The 21,855-nt window shown below is 50.9% G+C and overlaps 2 protein-coding genes across 2 annotated transcripts; one reads left to right on the forward strand and one right to left on the reverse strand.

The window, feature by feature from the left end:
- The first annotated feature begins 4,026 nt into the window (after positions 1-4,026).
- KDF1 (keratinocyte differentiation factor 1) lies at positions 4,027-6,509 on the forward strand. The gene is made up of 3 exons (XM_035020208.1): positions 4,027-5,062; positions 5,547-5,621; positions 6,184-6,509. Exons 1-3 carry the CDS (start codon positions 4,027-4,029, stop codon positions 6,264-6,266), a joined length of 1,194 nt encoding a protein of 397 aa, XP_034876099.1. The 3' UTR covers positions 6,267-6,509.
- Positions 6,510-8,093: 1,584 nt separating this feature from the next.
- Positions 8,094-21,201, reverse strand: NUDC (nuclear distribution C, dynein complex regulator). The gene is made up of 9 exons (XM_035019388.1): positions 20,995-21,201; positions 18,784-18,861; positions 11,273-11,476; positions 11,118-11,183; positions 10,179-10,301; positions 9,908-10,102; positions 8,983-9,066; positions 8,770-8,888; positions 8,094-8,367 (listed from the first exon to the last, which is right to left on the reverse strand). The coding sequence occupies exons 1-9, from the start codon at positions 21,073-21,075 to the stop codon at positions 8,316-8,318; spliced, it is 1,002 nt and encodes a 333-aa protein (XP_034875279.1). The 5' UTR covers positions 21,076-21,201; the 3' UTR covers positions 8,094-8,315.
- Positions 21,202-21,855: the final 654 nt, after the last annotated feature.

Genomic DNA, 21,855 nt, shown 5'->3' on the forward strand with positions numbered 1-21,855 from the left:
CACTAAATATTTGTTAATTGAGTGAATGAATGAGTCCATACTCACCCCACATTGCTCAAACCAAGGCAAAGGTTTTTAACCACTAGCCTGTCTGGATCGTGAGGGACTTCCAGGTATTACAATTTCTGTGTGCACACCTTTGGAGAGGGTGTTTCACCCTCCTTCCCTGAGCCTGCTGCTACCCCCACTCTGGTAAGCCTAGAGCCTAAGTCATTTTTCTTCCTACCCAATGGTCCTGGTTCTACTCTGAGGTCACACAGAATGTGTCAGTCCCCTCAAGCACTTACTGTACCCAACCCTGTTCTGACACTGAGGCAGGAGTCAGACATCTGCCCCTTGCGGTCATATAGGCTTATCTTCAAACAGTGGGTTCAAGGCTGACCCAGCCAACAGAGTCCAGCAAGAAGCTGTGAGGAGAGGGGTTCCCGTCTGACTTGGGGAGCTGGAGGGGCCTTGGAGAAGGAGTGCTGAATGGGGCCAGGGGAGTGAATTCTATAATTGCAGGAATAAAGAATTCCTGTATCCTCTTACCAGTCGCCATGGCTAACATTCCTTCCTTCCCTCCCTTTCTCTCTTGAGACACATGCACCTTCTGATTTTCGTGGGAAACTTTTTTTTTTTAATTTTTTTTGAAAGATTTTATTTATTTGACAGAGAGAGACATAGTAAGAGAGGGAACACAAGCAGGGGGAGAGGGAGAGGGAGAAGCAGGCCTCCTGGGGAGCAGGGAGCCCGATGTGGGGCTCGATCCCAAGACCGTGGGATCATGACCTGAGCCGAAGGCAGACGCTTAACGACTGAGCCACCCAGGTGCCCCTCGTGGGAAACTTTTGAGATTAGCTTGCTGATATCCTGCTCCAGTATATACTTCCTGAGAATTAGAACATTGTCTTATATAACCGTAGTAATCAAATTCAGGAAATTTAACATTGGCATATTCCTATTAAATAATATACAGTCTACTGTAAAATTTCATCACTTATCCACATTATCCAGTTTCCTATTTTTCCTCTTGATCCAGGATCCAATCAAGGACCACACATTGCATTTAGTTGTCATTCCCTTAAGTTGGACTTACCTGATGTCTCCTCATGATTATGTTTAGGTTATGCATTTTGGGCAGTAATACTTCTTTTTTTTTTTTTAAGATTTTATTTATTTATTTGACACAGAGAGAGAGACAGAGAGAGAGCACAAGTAGGCAGAGTGACAGGCAGATGGAGAGGGAGAAACAGGCTCTCCACTGAGCAGGGAGCCCGATGTGGGACTCGATCCCGGGACTCCAGGATCATGACCTGAGCCGAGAGCAGCCACTTAACAGACCGAGCCACCCAGGCGCCCTGGGCAGTAATACTTCTTAAGTGATGTAGTATCCTTCTTAGTGCAGAATATCAGGAGGCACATGATTTCAGTTCATCCCATTATTGATGATGTTAACTTCGATCATTTGGTTACAGTGCAATCTGCCAGGTTTCTCCAGATTTTTTAAGTTCTCCCTGGCTGCAGCAAGTAGAAGGGAATGGAGGTGGCCAGAATGGGAGCCTTGACAGTACCTGGGTGAGAGATGATCATGGCCCTGGGTTTTTTTTTGTTTTGTTTTTAAGATTTTATTTATTTATTTTGACAGAGAGAGAGACAGCGAGAGAGGGAACACAAGCAGGGGGAGTGGGAGAGGGAGAAGCAGGCCTCCTGCTGAGCAGGGAGCCCGGTGCGGGGCTCGATCCCAAGACCCAGGGATCATGACCTGAGCTGAAGGCAGACGCTTAACGACTGAGCCACCCAGGCACCCCGATCATGGCCCTGTTTAAAGAGGTGGTACTTATTTGTTCAAAGCACATTGTCTGTTAGAGCCAGAACTGGGGCTAGAACACAGATATTGTCTTTTTTTTTTTTTTTAAGATGTTATTTATTTATTTGAGAGAGAGAATGGGATAGAGACAGAGAGAGCATGAGGGGGGGAGCGTCAGAGGGAGAAGCAGACTTCCTGCTGAGCAGGGAGCCTGATGCGGGACTCGATCCCGGGACTCCAGGATCATGACCTGAGCTGAAGGCAGTCGCTTAACCAACTGAGCCACTCAGGCGCCCCTAGAACACAGATATTCTGATGCCCACTCCCAGGCTCCTCACACATCACTAGTTCTAGGACCCCCAATGCCATTAAATCAGGGATAAAAAGATAAGGGATCAGCGTTGCAGAAAATCCAGGTTGTTGTGTGGCAAACCCCTGCATGGGATCGAGGACCTTCCACACATATCACTATGTAATGTTCCCTGACTCCCTCAGGCATAGTTATTCACTCCCATAATGCCTCCTAAATCCTACACATTCCAACTTAGGAGCTTTTAAGCATCTGTTTTTCCTACAAAACCATGAGTGAATCACAAGAACAGGGTCTCTAGTTTATTCATCTTTAGTTTTACGGCGCCTCACATGGGGCCGGGCTCAGTGATTATGGGATAAAGGAAGTCTTCACTCTGAGCCTGCTAGCAACCAAGTCAGGAAGGGAAAGAAGGTACATTTTGTGCCTTGGCTTTCTTGTCTAATCAAAGGAAGCAAAAGAGTGCTTGGTTTTAAATATTGCTAGGAGAGCAAATCTGAGCCGGTCTGAAACACTGACAGGGGAACTGTCACATTCCCATGACTGATTTGAAGGAAGAGGGGAAGGGAAGGTAGTAATGGTCGGGTTCTGTAGCAAGTCACATGGAAAGGCATGTGTTGAGAGCCTCAGAGACTCTGTTGGGTAGGATTACCAACAGAGGGAATAAACTGGGGGAGACCATTCCCCAGAAAGTGAGATCTCGGGAGATTTTTCTTTCCATGTGGTAAAATATACATTACATAAAATTTACCATTTTAAGTTTTTTGTTACCGTTTTAATTCTACAGTTCTGTGGCATTGAACACATTCACACTGTTGTGTGTTGTGTAATCATCACTACCATCCATCTCCAGAACTTTTTCATCTTCCTAAAGTGGAACTCTACCCATTAAACACTAACTTCCCATTTCCCCCTGCCTCCAGCCCCTGGCAACCACCATTTTACTTTCTGTCCTAAGAATTTGACTATTCTAGATATTTCGTATAAGTGGGACCATACAATACGTGTACTTTGTGTCAGGTTTATTTCACTTAGTATAATGTCTCAAAGCTCATCTATGTTGTGGCACATATCAGAATCTTATTCCTTTTTAGGGCTGACTAATATTCTGTTGTATGTGTACGTCATGTTTTGTTTATTCATTCATCTGTCCGTGGACATTTAGGTTGTTTCCACCTTTTGCCTGTTGCAAATAATGCTGCTGTGTGGACACTGGCATACAAATGTCTGTTTCAGCCCCTGCTTTCCAGCCTTTTGGGGGGTATATACCCAGAATTGGGATTGTGGGGTCACATGGCCGTCCTGTGTCTAATTTTTGGAGGCACTGCCGTGCTATCTGCCACAGTGGCTGCACCGTTCTCCAAGGGCTCCTCCGTCTCCACGTCTCCAGGGCCTGTCATTTTCTGCTTTTTCAATAGTAGCCATCCCACCACATCCCTGGGTGTGAAGTCCCAGGACATTTAAAAAAATTTTTTTTAATTTTTATTTAAATTCAATTAATTAACATAGACTGTATTATTAGTTTCAGAGGTAGAGGTGAGTGATTCATCAGTCTTATATAATACCCAGGACTTTTTTTTTTAAAGGTTTATTTATTTATTTGAGAGGGAGGGGCAGAGGGAGAGGGAGAGAGAGAATCCCAAGCTGACTGTGCACTGAGCGTGGAGCCCAACGCGGGGCTTGATCCCGGGACCCTGAGATCATGACCTGAGCCGAAATCAAGAGTCAGACACTTGACTGACTGAGCCGCCCAGGCGCCCTGTCCCGGGAAGTTTTGACATGTAGGTTAGACCAGAGACAGAATTTCTTCTTTCGGGAGAGAGGGACACTAGGTGAGGGTTCATGGGCATAACTGCACCCTTGAACCTGAGTCCTTCCTGGCCTCTCCTCTATAGGTGCCTGGCTGTAACAAATCATGCAATGAGCCATGCCCCGCCCTGGACACCGCCGCCCATCATCTGGGCCCCCACGCTTGGGACCCTGGGAGCGGCCAACAGAACTATGCCTGGAGACTTTTGATGAGCCATCCCAACCCCCACCAAGCCGCCGCACCCGCAGGCCAGACCCCAAGGACCCTGGCCACCATGGGCCCGAGAGCCTTACCTTCATCTCTGGCTCTGCTGAGCCTGCTGCCGAGCCCCCAGCCTGTTGCCTGCTCTGGCGACCCTGGGTGTGGGACTGGTGCCGGGCTGCCTTCTGCTTCCGCCGCTGCCAGAGTTGCCTCCAGCGTTGTGGGGCTTGCATGCGGGGCTGCAGCCCCTGCTTGTCTGCTGCGGGCTCCCCTGAGGGGGCTGCTGAAGCCAACTGGGCCAAAGAACACAATGGAGTGCCCCCCAGCCCCGACCGTGCACCTCCCAGTCGGCGGGATGGCCAACGGCTCAAGTCAACCATGGGTAGCAGTTTCAGCTACCCTGACGTCAAGCTCAAAGGCATCCCTGTGTATCCCTACCGCAGCGCCACCTCCCCAGCCCCTGATGCGGACTCCTGCTACAAGGAGCCACTGGCTGAACCCCCACCCATGCGGCACAGCCTGCCCAGCACCCTTGCCAGCAGCCCCCGTGGCTCCGAAGAATATTACTCCTTCCATGAGTCGGACCTGGACCTGCCCGAGATAGGAAGCGGCTCCATGTCCAGCCGAGAGATTGATGTGCTCATCTTCAAGAAGCTGACAGAGCTGTTCAGCGTACACCAGATTGACGAGCTGGCCAAGTGCACATCAGACACTGTGTTCCTGGAGAAGACCAGTAAGATCTCGGACCTTATCAGCAGCATCACCCAGGACTACCACCTGGATGAGCAGGATGCTGAGGGCCGCCTGGTTCGCGGCATCATTCGCATCAGTACCCGCAAGAGCCGAGCCCGCCCGCAGACCGCAGAGGGGCGCTCCACGCGGGGTGCGGCCCCTGCTGCTGCCCCTGACAGTGGCCACGAGACCATGGTGGGCTCAGGGCTCAGCCAGGATGGTAGGTGGGGCTCCACATGGTTGAAGGGCGGAGTGAAGGAGGCTCTGGCCAAGGGAGGGCTGCACTGGGTCTGTGGCCACTGTGGGTCCACCCCTCAGCCAGTCCCTGCTCTCCTTTGTCCTTTTCCTCCCTGTTCTCGACTCCTCTGTGTCCGCTAAGAGGACCCTCTGTCCCCCGCTACCACCTGCCAGAGCTTGCAGGCCTAGCCTGGTTAATATAACGAAATCCCATATGAATCTGGACCTCGGCCCTGGCCTAACCAAATCCTCCACCCAGCCCACCACTGCACACACACGCACAAACACACACATGCACGCACGCACACGCATGCGCACACGCAAGTTGTCTGTGTCTTTGTTTTAAACACTGTTTCTCAAGCCTGGCCCAGGTAGGTGACCCCTCCCTCATCAGGCTGGGAGCTGAAGGGGGGGTAGGGTTAAAAGGATGTGATAATGACCACTGCCCCCTCCTGTTCCCTCCCTAGAACTCACAGTGCAGATCTCCCAGGAGACCACTGCAGATGCCATCGCCAGGAAGCTGAGGCCTTATGGAGCCCCAGGTTTGGTCCTGACCTGATGAGTACAGAGAGAGGGGACCGCCCTCAGCCCCCTCCCTCGCCATGCCCCTCTCCCAGTTTCCTCTGGGGTGGGTGAGGCTGGGGTCAGAAAGGGACCAGAAGCCTGAGCAGCCACAGACCCCATCCTAATCCTGCAAGCTGGCTTAAAGGGTTCGCTTATAAGGGAGACATTCAGGGAGCTGCCCCTGAACCAGAACGGGGCAGGTGCTCCGAAGTTGCATCTAAGCCCCCCGCGTCACTGGAGAGGACAGTGAAGGGCGGAGGCCATCCACTAGTGCTGAAAAGGCACCCGTGTGCATTCTGCTGCCTTCTTAGGTCTTCCTAAGCTCCCAGGAGTGGGGTCACTACCCTTTAACAGACAGCAAGCCTGGGGCTCAGAGATGTCAAGAAGCTGAGTGGGTCACCTGGCCAGGATCAGACTGAGATCAGACTGACCCAGGCTTGAGTCCCACTCTGCTTGTTCTCAGCAGGCTTCTCCCTGCCCACAGTCCCTGGATGAGCTCCTTCCCCTCTCTGAGCCTGCTTCCTCTTCCCTTCTCCTCAGGATACCCAGCCAGCCACGATTCATCCTTCCAGGGCACAGACACAGACTCGTCGGGAGCGCCGCTGCTCCAGGTGTACTGCTAACCCCGACCGGCCCAGTACAGCCCACAGCTGAAGAGGGGAAGCAGGACCCCCTTTGGAGGAGGCTGGGCCACGCTGGCTCCTCCCACCTCGGCTGACTGGTTCCTGGACCATGTGCATTTCACTGGGCCATGGTGTCCGCATCACCCTGGATCCCTTGCTGGCCTGACCCCTGCCTGGGCCTGTTCCTGCCTGCCTGCAGTCTTCAGGCAGCCTGGATCATGGAAAGCAAAGACTTAGGAGTTACCTTCTGGGATTGAATCCCGGCTCTACCCCCATAAAATACACCCCATAACCAGTCATGCAAACCCCTCCCTCCACAGGATGAGGGTGGGGGCAGAGGGTGACAGCTCAGAGCAGCTTATCTTAAATGGATTGGGTTGGGGGGGGGGCAGGCAGGGCCTCTGTCTTGAATTCTGTGGGCAGTGCCCACTCCACCTTATGTTCTGTTGGTTCTTGGCTGATGTTCTATATCCTAACATGACCATAGTTGCAAGTGCAAAGATAGATGACTGCCTGGTCATCTCGGCTGTGATACTGCCCTTTCTGTCCAATCTGCTTGACCGATACACAGAGCAGGAGACAGGATAGAGCACTCAGCCTGCCTTAGTGTTGTGGGGTCAAGGTCAGAAGGCTAAAATGAGAGCAAGAATGTCCACCTCTCAGGTTTGCTGTGAGTTCCAGACAGAGAGCCAGTTTCTGTAGTTTCTGTACCTGAGAAAGGTCTGACAAGTGGTTTCTGTCATTGTTGAGAGGTTCTAGGCAGGCCTACCCAGACTCCTCCTGCTGCCCCAGTTCACCACCTGCAGGCTGGCCTGCTGCTGGCCATCCCTGCAGTTTCCCCAAGTCCTTAAGCATGGGTCAGCCCCCACCCAGCCTCAGACTTGAGGCTCCCTCCACCTCTCCCTGGTTCTGACAGAGCACTGTGGTCTACTGGGACCTTCTTGACCTTCTCAACAACCCTGGAGTGGGGTCATTCTTTCATGGACTAGGAGGCTGGGGGCTCCGAGGGGTCAAGGAGCTTGTCACACAGCTAGTAACTGGCTCTGGACCTAGAAGCTGGCCTCTTGGCAGTTCTGCCCCAAAGCTGGCAAGCTCACCTGCTTGGGGCAGAAGCAGGGTCCCCTTGTTTGGACACAAGCCCAACTGGGTTCAGAAAGATCCTACTTAGCTACTCCTCACAGACAGGAGTGTCTCGTTAGTCCTCTCTCAGCAGTGAGGACAGAGCAGGCCCACCAGCCCACTCTTGACTAAACAAATTAGGTGTCCAGGATCCCCACGCCCTCACCTATAAGCCCCCACGCCTCACCTTTTTATTGTCCCCACAGGCCCTTTTGGCAAGTGACCACCAGACAAACTGTACTCATCCAGCTCCCTATCAGACACACAGTACGGTCCCCTTGGGGGCTGTGACCACAAGGCCCAGTACCAGTGACAAAACCGGCCCCTTCCCTTCAGCTCTGCTATCTCACCCACATCAAAGCCTCGCCAAGACTGAGAATGTCCATGGTGAGAAACTGTCTTAAGATGAAAATGGAATCAAGTCCAGCTGGTCTTAAATTCTGCTGAGTCATGGGCCCCTTTAAGAATCTGACATATATTCTGGTCCCTGTAACCAGAAAAAACTCACCTTTGCTCAGTCACACACAGACTAAAAACCTTGTTTTAATTCTCCCTTTAAGTAATGAAAAATAGCTTTACACCGAAAAACAGTGTAAGGACTCACTCTGGGTCACATGACAGAATCTGGGCTAGAAGCCAAGCCTCCAGCAGCAGCAGTAAGAGAGGCCTGTCCCCCAGGGAAAGGCCAGAGGGAAGAGAAGACACAGGTGGAGTAAATAGTTTTAATGTGTAACAGTAGGCCAACCGGGGAAGATAAGACACCCCCCACAAGGCCCCAGCCCTTCTCCCATGATGCCCTGGGACCAGTGTGCCTGAGCCAGTCCCGTGCCTGCCCCAGCCCTGAGGCCCCCAAGTCCCAGGGGAGGGTAGGAAAAGAAGGTGGATGGCTGGGGGCTCAGCCCCAAGAGTTCAGGGAGGCAAACACAGGGCCTAGTTGAATTTGGCCTTGGAAAAATCCATCTCAGGATGCTGATCCATGAACCTGGGGAGGGAAAGTAGGAAGAAGGTAAAACAGGCCGTCCCCTTCCACAAAGTTAGCCCCTTTCTCCCAGCCCCCCAACATCAGGTCTAATTTCTTTAGAACCCTGAGCAACTTGGAGCCAGGCCAGGCAGTGGTAGGGCCTCAGGGTCTTCCTGTAGGAGGCAATGACTGCTTGTGTCATCCCTTCCTACCCCGAGGTGCCTTTGCCCTCAAGATGACCTTGGAAAGTGATTAAGGTAGGCAAGCTGAGGCTATAAATCCATAAACTTGGCTGGCTCATCCCGGAAGGGGCAAGGCAGCTCCTGTGTCCTCAGTGACCCACTCACTGCTGTCACCCAGGTCCAGGCCCAACACCCACCTTCCCCAACCCCCACCCCCACCCCCAATCTCTGCATTACTCACTTCTTCAGAATCTCCTGCTTTTTCTGCTCATCCGAGGTGGGCAGCCCCATGGACTTCTGCCTCTGGTCGTACATCATCTTTTCCACCATGCTGCGGGTCTCACTGTCCAGGTCTGACAGCTAAGGGCAGGCGGTAACGAGAATAGGTGAATTCTGGAGCCAACTATGCCCTCATCTCCCAGCTGAAGCCCCCCTACAACCAGCCAGGGCTCACCTTGGAGTTCTCAGGGTTGATCTTCTTGGTATTGATTTCAGGGTCACTGGACACCAAGCGGCTCCACCACTCCATCTTGTTGATCTGTGAGGAAGGGAACCACCAGGGGCTGGGAAGTAGCTCCCTCTGTGCCCTAGGATCCACCCCTCACCCTTTCCAGAACCCAACTCACTCCCATCCACATCCTGTGCGGGGACCTAGGGTGCAGATGGGCAAGGCCTCTGCCCTCCCCAGTGACTGGGGAAAACGGATGAGACCGTTACAAATCAGCATCATCGGGGCAAAAATAAAACACAGAGGGAGCTATTCATCCAGGGTGGAGTGCGAGAAGTTAAGAGTGGCACCTGGGCTGGGCCTGAGGGACACACAGTACACCTGATGAAAAAGCAAGACAGGGATTTCAGCTGGGAGGAGGAGCAAGTACAAGGGCAGAGGTGAGGGAGAGGCAGGTAGGCTAGGACAGGCCTTAGGTGCCAGGGGAAGCCTTCCTTGGACCCATGGCACTTAAGAGAGAGACTTCTTTACATTACATGCATTGCCCCGTCTCTCTGAGGGAATGAACAGAGGCTTTCTGAGGGCAACTCTCTACATTTTGTCCATTGCCTTCTCACCAGTACTTAGAACACCCTCTGGCATGTAGCAGGTATCCCCGTATCTGCTGAACTGAAAGCATGTACAAACCACAGGAAGATGCTTCAGTACCAAAGACCTTCCATCTTAATTCCATCCCTACCTAGAAGGAGGAGCCTGGTAAATCTCTTAAGTTGCCCTTTTCCTGACTCTAAAATGGGACAGACCTACATTAAAAATCTGGTGCAGATTAAGCACGTCCGCTAGACCCCTGGCAATGGTCCCCGAGTGAATGAGCAGACACCTCCCTCCTTTCTCCATCAAGACGCAGGCCAGAAGGCCGCGGTGCTCACACCTTCTCCAGATGCACCGTCACCACCTTGCCGTCCTCGATGAGCCACGAGCTCTCCTCCACCTTCACCTCGTTGTAGAGCTCCCCGTCAATGACTGCCGGTTGCCCCTTGAGCCCCACCCGGAGGTGCCGCCGATGGATGTCCACCACCACATCCTTCCCCTTCAGCCGGAAGTTCACACGGAAGGGCAATGCCAGCTGCATGGGGCAGGAGAAGTCAGAGGGAGCCCCAGGCTGGCTCCCTAACCTCCTAACCCTAGCCCCGGCCACTTACGTCCAGCTCTGACAAGGTCTGGGTCCAGCGGTAATTGGGCAAGTCGGCCCCGTTGCCAAGGTTGGGCTTCAGTTTCCCTTTGTCTTTCTCGTCCTCCTCCTCCTCCTCGTCCTCCTCAGCCTCCTGCTCACAGTTAGGGTGCTCAGCTACTTACCTGACAGGCACAGACTGCACCCCACTGAGCCGGGCCCAGGGCTGGCACTGGGCATACAGCCGCAAGATGAAACAGACCCAGTCCCTGCCCGCTCCATGGCCCCCTGGGAGCCACAGGTTAAAAAAATGGTTCTGATCTCTGCCTGAGAGGAGCAGCATACCATGTGACAAAGGACACAGCTGGGGAACAGTGACAGTCAGAGATGGACCCACAGAACCTAGCTGGGGATCCAAGCCAAGGGACTTGGAAAGAAAGTCCAGCACAGAACAGAAGGTCACAAGGTAGCCATGCGCATGGTTGTTCTACAATAAAACCAGACTGCCCAACGATCAATTTTCTTCTTCTGTGTCTGTAGGGCTGAGACCCCTAGTGTCAGACCAGAAACTCTGGAAAGCCAAACAAATGTCCCAAGGATTGTTTGGGAAGCTGGATTTGAGTCAGAGGGAGGAGCCCTGAGGGGCACATCCCCCAGATGTGTCAGAGTAGCCCAATACACAGGGCCAGGCTGGGCCCATAGACCCTGGCCCACCTGAATGACACCTAGCCAGGCACTGCCCTCTCTGGCTCTTGGGCTTTCCTACCAAGGCTTTAAGGCCAGCGGGTGGTTTTTTTAAAACCTGATCCTGTTGTCCGATGTCTATGAGTGGGATCTTGAACTTTGGGGAGGATCCCCACAGCTAAGGGAGAGGGCAGAGGGGGAGGCACTCTAGAGACAGACAAAGGCTAGAAGGTCCCTGGAAGTTCTCAAGCCCTGACTAGTCTCAGGCACCCCCAGTCCATCTCACCTGCTTCCCCGGTGAGCCAAGGCTGCCATTCTTGAGCTGGGCCTCATGATTCTCTGCATCTTTTTTCTGTGGCAAAGGGCACAGCAGTCGGCAAGAGCATCCTCGCTGCCAGTGCCAACAGGGACGGGGATTGGGGTGGGCGAGCCCGCTCTTACCTGGTCAATCTCCAGCTGCAGCCTCTCTGCCTCCTCATCAGTCAGCTCCTTGATCTGGGGCCCAGAGGTCTCGGACTTGGCCTCCTCGGCCAGCCGGGCTGCCCGCTCCGCCCTCTCCCGCCGCTCAGTCTCCTGCCGAGCTCTCTTCTCCTGCCGGGCCTTCTGTGCCAGCTGGTTATGGTGGTTGAAGGTCTGTGTGATGAGCTGGGGAAGGGAGAAAAGGCGATAAGGCACTGGGGCGGTGGCCAGTGTCCCAAGGCTTGGAGTCCAGTCCACCTCTATGTGCTGGGTGCCTGGGCACGGCACTGTACTCAGAACCTCAGGTCCTCATCTATAAAACGGGGATCACGCTGTACACAGCCATCGCAGAGCTATAATGAGAACACCTGCAAAGTACCTAGTGGGATAAACAGTGGCTATTTAAAACAACAGTCGAGGGGCGCTAGGGTGGCTCAGTTGGTTAAGCATCTGCCTTCGGCTCAGGTCATGATCCCGGGGTCCTGGGATCGAGCCCCGCATCGGGCTCCCTGCTCGGCAGGAAGCCTGCTTCTCCCTCTCCCTCTCCCCCTGCTTGTGTTCCTTCTCTCGTGCTCTGTCAAATAAATAAATAAAATCTTAAGAAAAAAAAAAAAGTCTAGTGACTCAAAACACAGAAGTGAAGCCGGACAAGCTGAGTTCTCACCCAGGCTGTCACACACTAGCTACCGTATTTTTGGCAAAGGACTTAACCTGTAAGAGCTTCAGATTCCTCACCTGTGAGGATGAATCTCTATACCTCACAGGGTTGTTGTGCTCAGAGTCCTTCCCTACAGAGCAGAACTGTTAGAAGCCGAACGCCAGCCTCCAGCCAAGAGGACTCCCCTGAGCTCGCAGGCCTGCACTGGCCAGCTCCTGACTGATCTCTTCCCCACGCGTACCCGTCTCCAAAACAGCAGACCCAGCCGTGCCGCCTCAGCACCACGCCCGGAACTGCCAGGTTAGCAGGGAGCCGGAGAGAGCTTTCTTGAGGGAAGAGGCTAGACTCCGCTCCTCAGCCTGCAAGCTATCAACGTCAAGTCCCTCCTCTTCCACTGCGCCTCCCTAGGACGCTTCCAACCCACATCCTGCTGGCTGGCCTCCCTGCTGCCCAGCAGCTACCACTGTCACTAGCTGACTGTGTGGCCTTGGACAAGGGAACGACTCTGACACCTTGTAAGCCCTATTTTCTCACCTGTCACGAGGATCGAACACAACAGACACTTACACAAATCACAGCCACATACAAAGTGTTAGCTTCCCAACACCCCTTGCCTGACGCAGGCTAACCCAGTGTCAGCTGGTTAGTGGTGGGGACAAGCATATTCTCCACTATAAAAACAATGGGAGAGATGGCTCACCTGTTTATACCAGTAGGTCTCCGAATGTGGTTCCCCACACCTACAGCACCAGCATCATCCAGAATTTGCTAGGAACGCTAAACTTCGACCCCACTCGACCTACTGAATCAGACATTCTGGGCTGGGGTTCAGCAGCCTGTATTTTTTTTTTTTTTTTTTTTAAGATTTGAGAGAGCGCACGTCAGCACACGTGAGTGCGGGGGGGGGGGGGAGAGATGGACAGAGGGAGAGAATCCTGAAGCAGACTCCCCGCTGAGCACGGAACCCCATGCAGGGCTCCATCCCAGGACCCTGAGATCCTGACCTGAGCCGAAATCAAGAGTTGGCCAGGCCGCTTACTGACTGAGCCACCAAGGGGCCCCAGCAGTCTGTATTTTTAACAAGCCCTCCTGCCCAATTCTCAAGAAGACCAGAGAGTCACACCTAGATGGGAGTTCCCAGACTACTCCTTCTACCTGTGTGACCCTGAGGTCATCACTCTGTGCTCCTATTTCATTATTTTCAAAAGCAATCTTGCATAAGCTGTTCTTTGCCTCGAATGTCCTTGTCCCTACCCCCAGGTCACCCAGCAATCTCCTGCTCATCCTCTAGAACCAGCTCCAGTGTCTCTGGAGCTTCACCTCTTTACCTTCAGCAGGCCCAGGAACACATCCAACTCAGGAAACCCAACCGTGTCAGCCCACACACCTGGAAGAGACCTTGCAGGGCACTCAGCACATGATCAGTGGTCAATTTACCATCTTCCAAACATCTCTGAGCCAGAGCAGGAGGGAGGGAAGGGTCTGTAAGAGCTGAGAGGCTTACGTGGGGCTCAGGGTCACCAAAGTCACCCATGGGCTCCTGGACCTAGGTTCTGGCAAACGTCCCATGGCTTCTCATTCATTTGATGCCAATTCCTCCTGCTACCTCGGAACTCCCAACCTCATGCCACACTGCGGTAGTTCCATACTCTACAAGGCTAAAGGCACCAAAAGCATCCCCCAAACCAAATGGGTTAACAAAATGGGGTTTCAGTGAAAGAGAAGTGAGTCATCTGCAGGCCATTCTGCTGTCAGTAGAATCAGTCATGAGACAATTACGCCAGCAGAAGCTGTTCCACCACAGGGCCTTGGTCCCAAATCCCTAATCGGGAAGACCTTGAACTCAAGCCATTTGCCAACCAGTGGCCAAGGGGAGGCGGGAGCAGGGCCCTCCCCTCTCCCAGCTCCAGTGAATCATGTTACATCCCATTTGTCCTGTTCCTTCCTAGCTCCTGGAGGTTAGGTGAGGGCAGAGCTGAACCACCAGGCACAGTCAAGGCCAATCACAGCAGCCTCTGACCCCTCCTCCCAATCTCCTCCTACCAGCTTTACCCAGGCCCAGTCCCAGGCAGAGACCCCTGGGGGTGTGTAGCCTACTCTGTGGTGCCAACCAGCAGGCTGTCACAGAGCCAAGCATCTGTCACTGGACACATCTTCGGGAACCACAGCTCAGCAGAGTGGGAAAGGGATGAGGACAGTTGCGCTAGTTCTAGAAGACAGGCCCCAGATTCTTAAGTGGGCATACCTGAAGAGAGGCTTTCCCTGACCTAGGCTGGGTGATCGGGGAGTAAAGAGTGGTTCCCACCAGCCTGGCCAGGAGAGACACCGAGAGGTATTTAACCTGAACATGGCAGGCGCTTGGAGGGGTGGGGTGTGTGTAACCCAACACATCTGAGAGAGAAAACACGCTCCTGTTCTAGAACTTCATTTAAATGAAATCATTCAATAAGTACTTGTAAGTGTGTGTCTTCCTTTAAAAGGCTGAACAATATTCCATTAGATACACTGTAAGTATATATGAGACTCTTTACTCCTCCACCAATGGGTGCTTGGACCGCCTCCAGCTTTTGGCTCTGTGCACAGTGCTGCTGTGAACATGGGTGTACAAATCTCTCAACAACCTGCTTTCAATTCTTTTGGGTATGTACCTAGAAGCGGGATTGCTGGACCATACAGTAGTTCTATTTTTAATTTTTTGAGAAAGTGCCATGCTGTTTCCCACAGCAGCTGCACCATTTTATATTCCCATCAACAATGCACAAATGTGCCAATTTCTCCGCACCCTTGCCACACTTGGGAGTTTTCTGGTTTTTTATAGAAGCCATCCTAATGGGCGTGAGGTGGTATTTCAGCATGGTTTGATTTGTATTTCTCTGATTAGTGATGTTGAGCATCTTTTATAATAAAAAATTTTTAAAGAGCCACAATAATTCACTTTTATCAGAAATACCTGAAGATTACCCTTTTTGCCACATCCCTGTAAGCAATGGTTTTTGTGGGTCTTTTCTTTTTACACTTTCGTCAGTTTGGCAGGAAAAAAAGGACATCTCACTGTTTATTTCTCCTAGCTTTCCTAGATAACTAGTGAAGTTGGACATCTTTTCATATGCTCTTTGGATCTGCTCTTCTTGGAATTGCCTATTTTTCTGTTTATCATTTTCTTGTCAATTTACAAGTTCCTGCATATTAAATTAGTCATTAAATTTTCTGTCCTCTGCACTGAACACTTCTTCTAAATCTACTGTTTTCCAATGAACTTTAGATGTCTCTTTTGCCAGACACACAGTTTTCAATGATTGAAGAGGCAAAAAGCTACCTTTTCTTTTATAGCTCCCAGGTTTCTAATCTTGCAAGGCCTCCCCCACACAAGATCATATGGTTTCCTAGCTTTCCTTAGCAGACTCTTCTTGGTCTTCAATTTATTTTTACATATGAGTAAGACAGATGGTATACTTGTGGTTCTTTACAGATAAATAGCCAGTTGTAGGAGCAATGACTTATTCAATCATTGCCTACAGAACTGAATTACTACATCAGGCGCGTACTGAATTCTCATGTGCTAGACTTTTTCTGGGTTCTCTGTTCTGCTTCACTGTTCCATTTGTCTCTTCCTATGTCAGTAATTTGATTTGATCATTATGGCTTTCCTCAAAACCACAATCCCTTATCCATAATTCCTAGCCCCAAAAGCTATAAAAATTATAAAACTGTTTTTGAACTTGTAAGTTTGTGGAATGAAGGTATTTATAGACTTCATATCTCCCACTTGGTATGAATATTGATAGACATTTCTCTACAGAACTACTAATGCTTCATTACAGGATGCTGCTCCTAACTCACACAGCATACGTTACACACATTACTACGCTCTAACAAACTCCCGTATGTATAGTATATGCACCGTATCACCTCCTAAAATCCAAAGAATTCGAAATCCCAAAACACATCTGCCTAAGAGGTTCAAAAAAAGGACCATAGGGGCACGTGGGTGGCTCAGTCGCTTAAGCAGCTGCCTTTGGCTCAGGTCATGATCCCAGGGTCCTAGGATTGAGCCTGCTTCTCCCTCTCCCTCTACCTGCCACTCCCCCTGCTTGTGCTCTCTCTCTCTCCCCCTCTCTGTCAAATAAATAAAATCTTAAAAAAAAAAAAAAAAGAACTTGGGGCACCTGGGTGGCTCAGTTGGTTGGGCGTCAACTCTTGATTTCAGCTCAGGTCATGATTTTGGGGTCATGGGATCAAGTCCCAAATCAGGTTCCCCACTCAGCAGGGAGTCTGCTTTTCTACCTCTTCCTCTCCCTCTGTCCCTCTCCTCATGAGCTCTCTCTCTCAAATAAATAAATCTTAAAAAAAAAAACAATGTTTTTTGTTTCCACCATGAATTTGTATTCTCAAACGTCAGCCACTTCATCTACGTGACCTCTTTTTATCCTCACAACAGCCCTATGCGATAAGGATTAAGACCCCTTTACAGGTACGAAAAAATGAAGCTCAGAGAAAAAATGATTCACCCAATGCCACACAGTTGCTAGGGGGTGGGGGGTTGGTGAAAGACCAGGGACTGGGATTCCAGCTCACATGTGCCTGACTCCAGAGCCCATGCTCCTAACCATGCACTTGAAAATGATGTATCTGGTGACCTGCACACAGTAGGCACTCAATATCAAAGTTACTGTGTTACAAATGGAGACCAGGTGGGAAGGCTGGACAGGTTTCTGCCTGCCCACAGGTTTGACCAATCTCCTGGGGAAGAGCTTTGTTTCTAAAGGTCAGTAAGTCCACATTCTTCCATTCTGCAGACATGTAGATTGAAAGAACCAGAGAACTAGTGGGAAATCAACCAAGCCACACAGCTGGTCCAAGATCCCAGGACTCTCCACTCCCAGGCTAGTGTGTCTATGACAGAGTAGCCTCAGATCATGGTGGGATGCATGCATGGGAGAGCATTCCAGCTTGGCAAACCCCTGAAGCCACAGAAGGCAGTTTGCAAAATGCCTCCTTGTTACTATGTCTCAAGTGAAAACAAGTATCAAGGTCCTAAAAATCACTGTTCAATGAGGTAACCTTTTCATGACTTACCAATCTTCAAAAATACAATTACAACCTAAGGAATCAAAAGAAAGTTCAAGGTCTCAGAGCCTGTAGCACAAATACAATTCCCAAATCTGTGAATTTTGGGTCACAGTGTCTGGGAATACTGGGATTGGCTGGCTTTAAGTTTTTCTGTATTTGTTTTCTAAGTTCAATTTCTAACATTTCCCCACTCTCATCTCCAGCTAGGTAATCAGATAAAACCTCCTTGATGGAAAAGGAACCAAGAAGAGTGGTGTCAGGGGCAGAAGGCAGTTTTACAACAGACTTTGGTTCCCATCCTGGCTCTTCTACAACTTAGCTCAAGACTTTGGACAAAGTCTCACTGCCTGGGTAGCACAGTCAGTTAAGCATCTACTCTTGGTTTCAGCTCAAGTTGTGATCTCAGGGTTGTGAGATCGAGCCCAGTGTCGGGCTCCGTGCTCAGCTTGGAGTCTGCTTAAGACTCTCTCTCTGGGATCCAAAGGGGTACGTGCACCCCGATGTTTATAGCAGCAATGTCCACAATAGCCAAACTGTGGAAAGAGCCAAGATGTCCATCGACAGATGAATGGATAAAGAAGATGTGGTATATATATACAATGGAATATTATGCAGCCATCAAAAGGAATGAGATCTTGCCATTTGCAACGACGTGGATGGAACTGGAGGGTATTATGTTGAGTGAAATAAGTCAAACAGGGAAAGACATGTATCATATGATCTCACTGATATGAGGAATTCTTAATCTCAGGAAACAAACTGAGTGTTGTTGGAGTGGGGGGTGGGGTGGGAGGGATGGGGTGACTGGGTGATAGACACTGGGGAGGGTATGTGCTCTGGTAAGCGCTGTGAATTGTGCAAGACTGTTGAATCTCAGATCTGTACCTCTGAAACAAATAATGCAATATATGTTAAGAAAAAAAAAAGAAGAAGGTAGCAGGAGGGGAAGAATGAAGCGGGGGAAATCGGAGGGGTAGACGAACCATGAGAGACGATGGACTCTGAAAAACAAACAGAGTTCTAAAGCGGAGGGGGTGGGAGGATGGGTTAGCCTGGTGGTGGGTATTGAGGAGGGCACATTCTGCATGGAGCACTGGGTGTTATGCACAAACAATGAATCATGGAACACTTCATCTAAAACTAATGATGTAATGTATGGGGATTAACATAAGAATAAAAAAAAAAAAAAGACTCTCCCTCTGGGCACCTGGGTGGCTCAGATGGTTAAGCGTCTGTCTTCGGCTCAGGTCATGATCCCAGGGTCCTGGGATCGAGTCCCACATCGGGCTCCCTGCTCCTTGGGTGCCTGCTTCTCCCTCTGCTTCTCTGTCTCTCATGAATAAATAAATAAAATCTTAAAAAAAAAAAAAAAAAAGACTCTCCCTCTGCCCTTCCTCCCCAGCTCATGCATGTGCATGCGTGCACACCCACGGTCTCTCAAATAAATAAACAAATAAATCTTAAAAAAAAAACAACACCACTTTGGACAAAGTGTCAAACACTTTGAGCCAATTTCCTCATTTGCAAAATGGGAATAGTAACACCTGCCCTTCTCAAGCTGCTGAAGGATCACGGGAAACAGGGGTAGATAAAGCACCTGGCAAGGAGAGGGGCTTCAATACATGAAACAGTTCGCTTCCCTTCCCCGACTCTTTGCCCTTGGCATTTTACTTCTGCTGAAGGGTATTAGGCCAAAGGAAGATCAGGTGAACCTTCCTTCTGAAGAAACAGAGGTTCCAAAGGGACAGCAGTCCCCAACACTCACCTTCTCTGCCATCCCCTCTTCTCCTCCAACAAAAAAGTCTGTTTTGCGTCGAAGGAAGCTGAAGAAAGTGTTCACAAGCTGAAAGACAGAAGGAGACCGAAGCTGTGGAGATGCCGCACTGGGAGCCCCTCAACTGCAGAGAAATCAGATTCTAGTCCAGGAGGGAGCTTGAGACTGCACTGTTTCACCCTGAACCTCTCATCTGAGGAGACAGCCTCCCCAACAGGCCCTACCTTAGTCACTTCCACTAGGAAGCCTATCCTAACCTTATTTAGATTGCCTGAGAGGCAGATTTCTCATTTCTCCTCTATATGTGTACGTGCATTTCACATTCCTGAGGCTCTCAAAACAGCTTAAGGATATAGAACACTCCTCTGCATCCAGGGCTTGAAATACCTAGGCCCAGCTTTCCTTCCAGATAGTAAAAAGTCCATCCAGATTGGCACTGGCTGAGTTACTAGGGCAGAGTCGAAAAGAGGGGAGCAAATGAAGCCACTTCAAAGGGTAAAATCAACTAACTGGCAGGTATACCAGAGTATCCAAGTGGTTAAGCACATGGGTTTGAGTATCAGACTGATATATATTAGCTCTCATCTTGGAGAAGTTTCTTAACTCTAAAACAGAAGTAGCAGCAAGACCTATTTCTAGGAACCTAGTGAGGATCAAATGAGATACCAGAGGTGAGGGCCTTAGCAGTGTCTGGCCCAGAGCAAGAGACCTCCTGCCAGAGTGAACTCCTCACACGTAGGTATCAAGAACTATGGCTTATTCATCCCCAAAGCTTGGCACCAGATCTGGCTCAGTGTATATGCTCAGTAAAACTAATGAATGGAAAGATCTACTGGTGACCTAGAGTTAGCATATACAAGCCCTTTTATTTGACCAAATGAGTGGTTTTAAGGCTGATGTTAGAACTTATCTTCATGGTTTGAGTTTCTACTTCTTGAGTTTCTACTAGATATTTTTTTGATTCACTCAAAAATGCACTCCCAAATCCAATTTGGGGTCAACAATTTAGGAGGATGGGGAAGGGAACCTTTACACACACGCAAATTAGTAACTCTCTTCCCACCTCAAAGGGCTTGGGAGTCCTTGGTCTCCACCGGTACCTGGGTAAGAAAATGGGAATGGAAAGCTCAAAGAAAACTTGTTCCCAGTGAGACAAAGAATCAGCAATGGACTGTGGAAAGCAGATGGGCCTAAGGAATCTCGTCCTAAGTCAGGAACCTGTTGGGTGATTTGGGGCAAGTTCCTTTGGTTTCTTTTCAGAATGAGAGTTCTGGAACTGATCTTGATAGGCTTTTCTACTTCTAACTTTCCATGTTTTGGGTCCAAAAAACCAACTCCAGAATCTATACCAGTTGGTCTGTGTTATTGCGTGGTCAGCATGCATGAATTATGCTTTTGAAAAGCTCCTTCTACGCTCCATCAGGGTAAGGACAGACTTCTGCTCACATCTATATACCCAGGACCCAGTCCGGTGAGTGTCTGGCACACATCACTCAACAAGTATTTGTTGAATGAACAAACCTGATTATTGAGAACTCCTTACTGTCCTTCGGGTCAAGACACTACTCTCCTCACTGCTCAGAAAATAAGGGACTCGTAACTCTGTCTCAAAGACAAAAGAACCGAGGCTTGCAGACGTGGAAAGGTCCCTTGTGGGTAGGTGGTGGAAACGAATTGTGAACCCAGGCTTCCTAGTCCCCATTCAAGGCCTGAAAGAACCACGTGCTAACATCACCACCACCCCCACCTCCACCCCCACCCACACACATTCGTCAGCTCGGTCCAGGTCTGGTAGATGCAAATCCCAAAGTCTGGGAGGGTTCATCGTTAAGAACTGCTCTTCGCCGGCGGCCATCAGAGGGGCAAACGAGGCCGGAAGCATGTGTGAGACTGGGGGACCGGCTACGCGGGGAGCTGCGGGTTTTCCAGGGCCGCGTTCGGAGACGCAGGAGTTGCTAAGACAGGAACTAGTGAGCGGCGCCGGGGGCCCGGGACAGAAACGAATGGGGCCTGAAGTGCGGTGGGGAGGCCAGGCCGGAAGCTGGGACATGGTGAGAATGGAGGGGGAATCCCAAGAACCCGCGAGGCCCGGGGGTGGATCTCGGCCCCCGAAGACAGGGAAGCGGAGTGAGCGTGGCTAGGGCCGCGCTGGTGGGCGAGCGCCGCAGGACCAGGCCAGGCCGACGCCGCGCGGGCCGTTACCTCCTGCACGCCGCCCTCGTGCTGCTGCGCCATGGCCAGCAACATGCCGTCGAACCGCTCCTCCTCCTGCTCTCCGCCCATCACGCCTGCCCCTAGCCACACTCCGAGATCCGAGCTCCTCACTCGCGTCCCGCGCTCTCCCTGCTCCTTCGAGTAGTGTCGGGCCCAACAGCTCCAGTCGTCCGCCTACCGCAGCGGAGCCGGAAACACGCACGCGCTGCACCGCCCAGGCCCGCCTTCTCGTCCTCTCTTCCCGCCTCCCTCCCGGCCCGCGACCATTGACCGCGCGGCAAACAGCCCGCTTCACCGGCCATTGGTTGACTCGCTGAGCCAATGGAGGAGCGCGTCCAGGAGGCGGTGGGCGGAGCCGAGGGTCCCGCAGTTTGGCGTAAGTTGCTATGGTCACCAGATGCTTTGGAGCCTTCCAGAAAACCCTGAGCTGCGATCTGGTGGGGTTGAAAGTTAAAAAGGGATAAATGGCGCCTCCGCCTCGGCAGTGACTTACCATTTTATAGAACGGTGGGACTGAAAATGTCATTAGTTATCTCCTCCAATGCTTCCATGAGGCAATGGAGGCCCAGAAAGAAGGGGATTGCCTAAAGGACAGCCTACCTACCTAAAGGACAGACCATGAAAGGGGACTGGGAGCTGACTAGGCAGACAGGCTAAGGGAAAGGCATTCCAGGCAGGGGGAATAGCATGGGCAAAATCTTGCAGACACAAAGATAGGTGACATGCCCAGGGAATGAAAAGGCACCTAATGCTGCTTCTGATTCCCAGTTCTAGTCCTTAACCTAGGCCCTCTCTGTCCTAAGATCTGGTGGCTGCCCCCTCAATTAGCCTGAGGGCTTTGTACACAAC

Source organism: Mirounga leonina, unplaced genomic scaffold (genome assembly GCF_011800145.1).
Source record: "Mirounga leonina isolate KUSES-001 unplaced genomic scaffold, KU_Mleo_1.0 Mir_173, whole genome shotgun sequence".
Taxonomy (NCBI): domain Eukaryota; kingdom Metazoa; phylum Chordata; class Mammalia; order Carnivora; family Phocidae; genus Mirounga; species Mirounga leonina.

Coding starts and splice junctions, on each gene's coding strand:
- KDF1 (XM_035020208.1), top strand. CDS start 4,027: ATGCCCCGCCCTGGACACCGCCGCCCATCATCTGGGCCCCCACGCTTG. Junction 5,063..5,546: donor CTCAGGGCTCAGCCAGGATG/GTAGGTGGGGCT, acceptor TTCCCTCCCTAG/AACTCACAGTGCAGATCTCC. Junction 5,622..6,183: donor GAGGCCTTATGGAGCCCCAG/GTTTGGTCCTGA, acceptor CCTTCTCCTCAG/GATACCCAGCCAGCCACGAT.
- NUDC (XM_035019388.1), bottom strand. CDS start 21,075: ATGGGCGGAGAGCAGGAGGAGGAGCGGTTCGACGGCATGTTGCTGGCC. Junction 9,067..9,907: donor TGACGGTGCATCTGGAGAAG/GTGTGAGCACCG, acceptor CCTTCCTCACAG/ATCAACAAGATGGAGTGGTG. Junction 8,368..8,769: donor AAGCAGGAGATTCTGAAGAA/GTGAGTAATGCA, acceptor TTCCCTCCCCAG/GTTCATGGATCAGCATCCTG.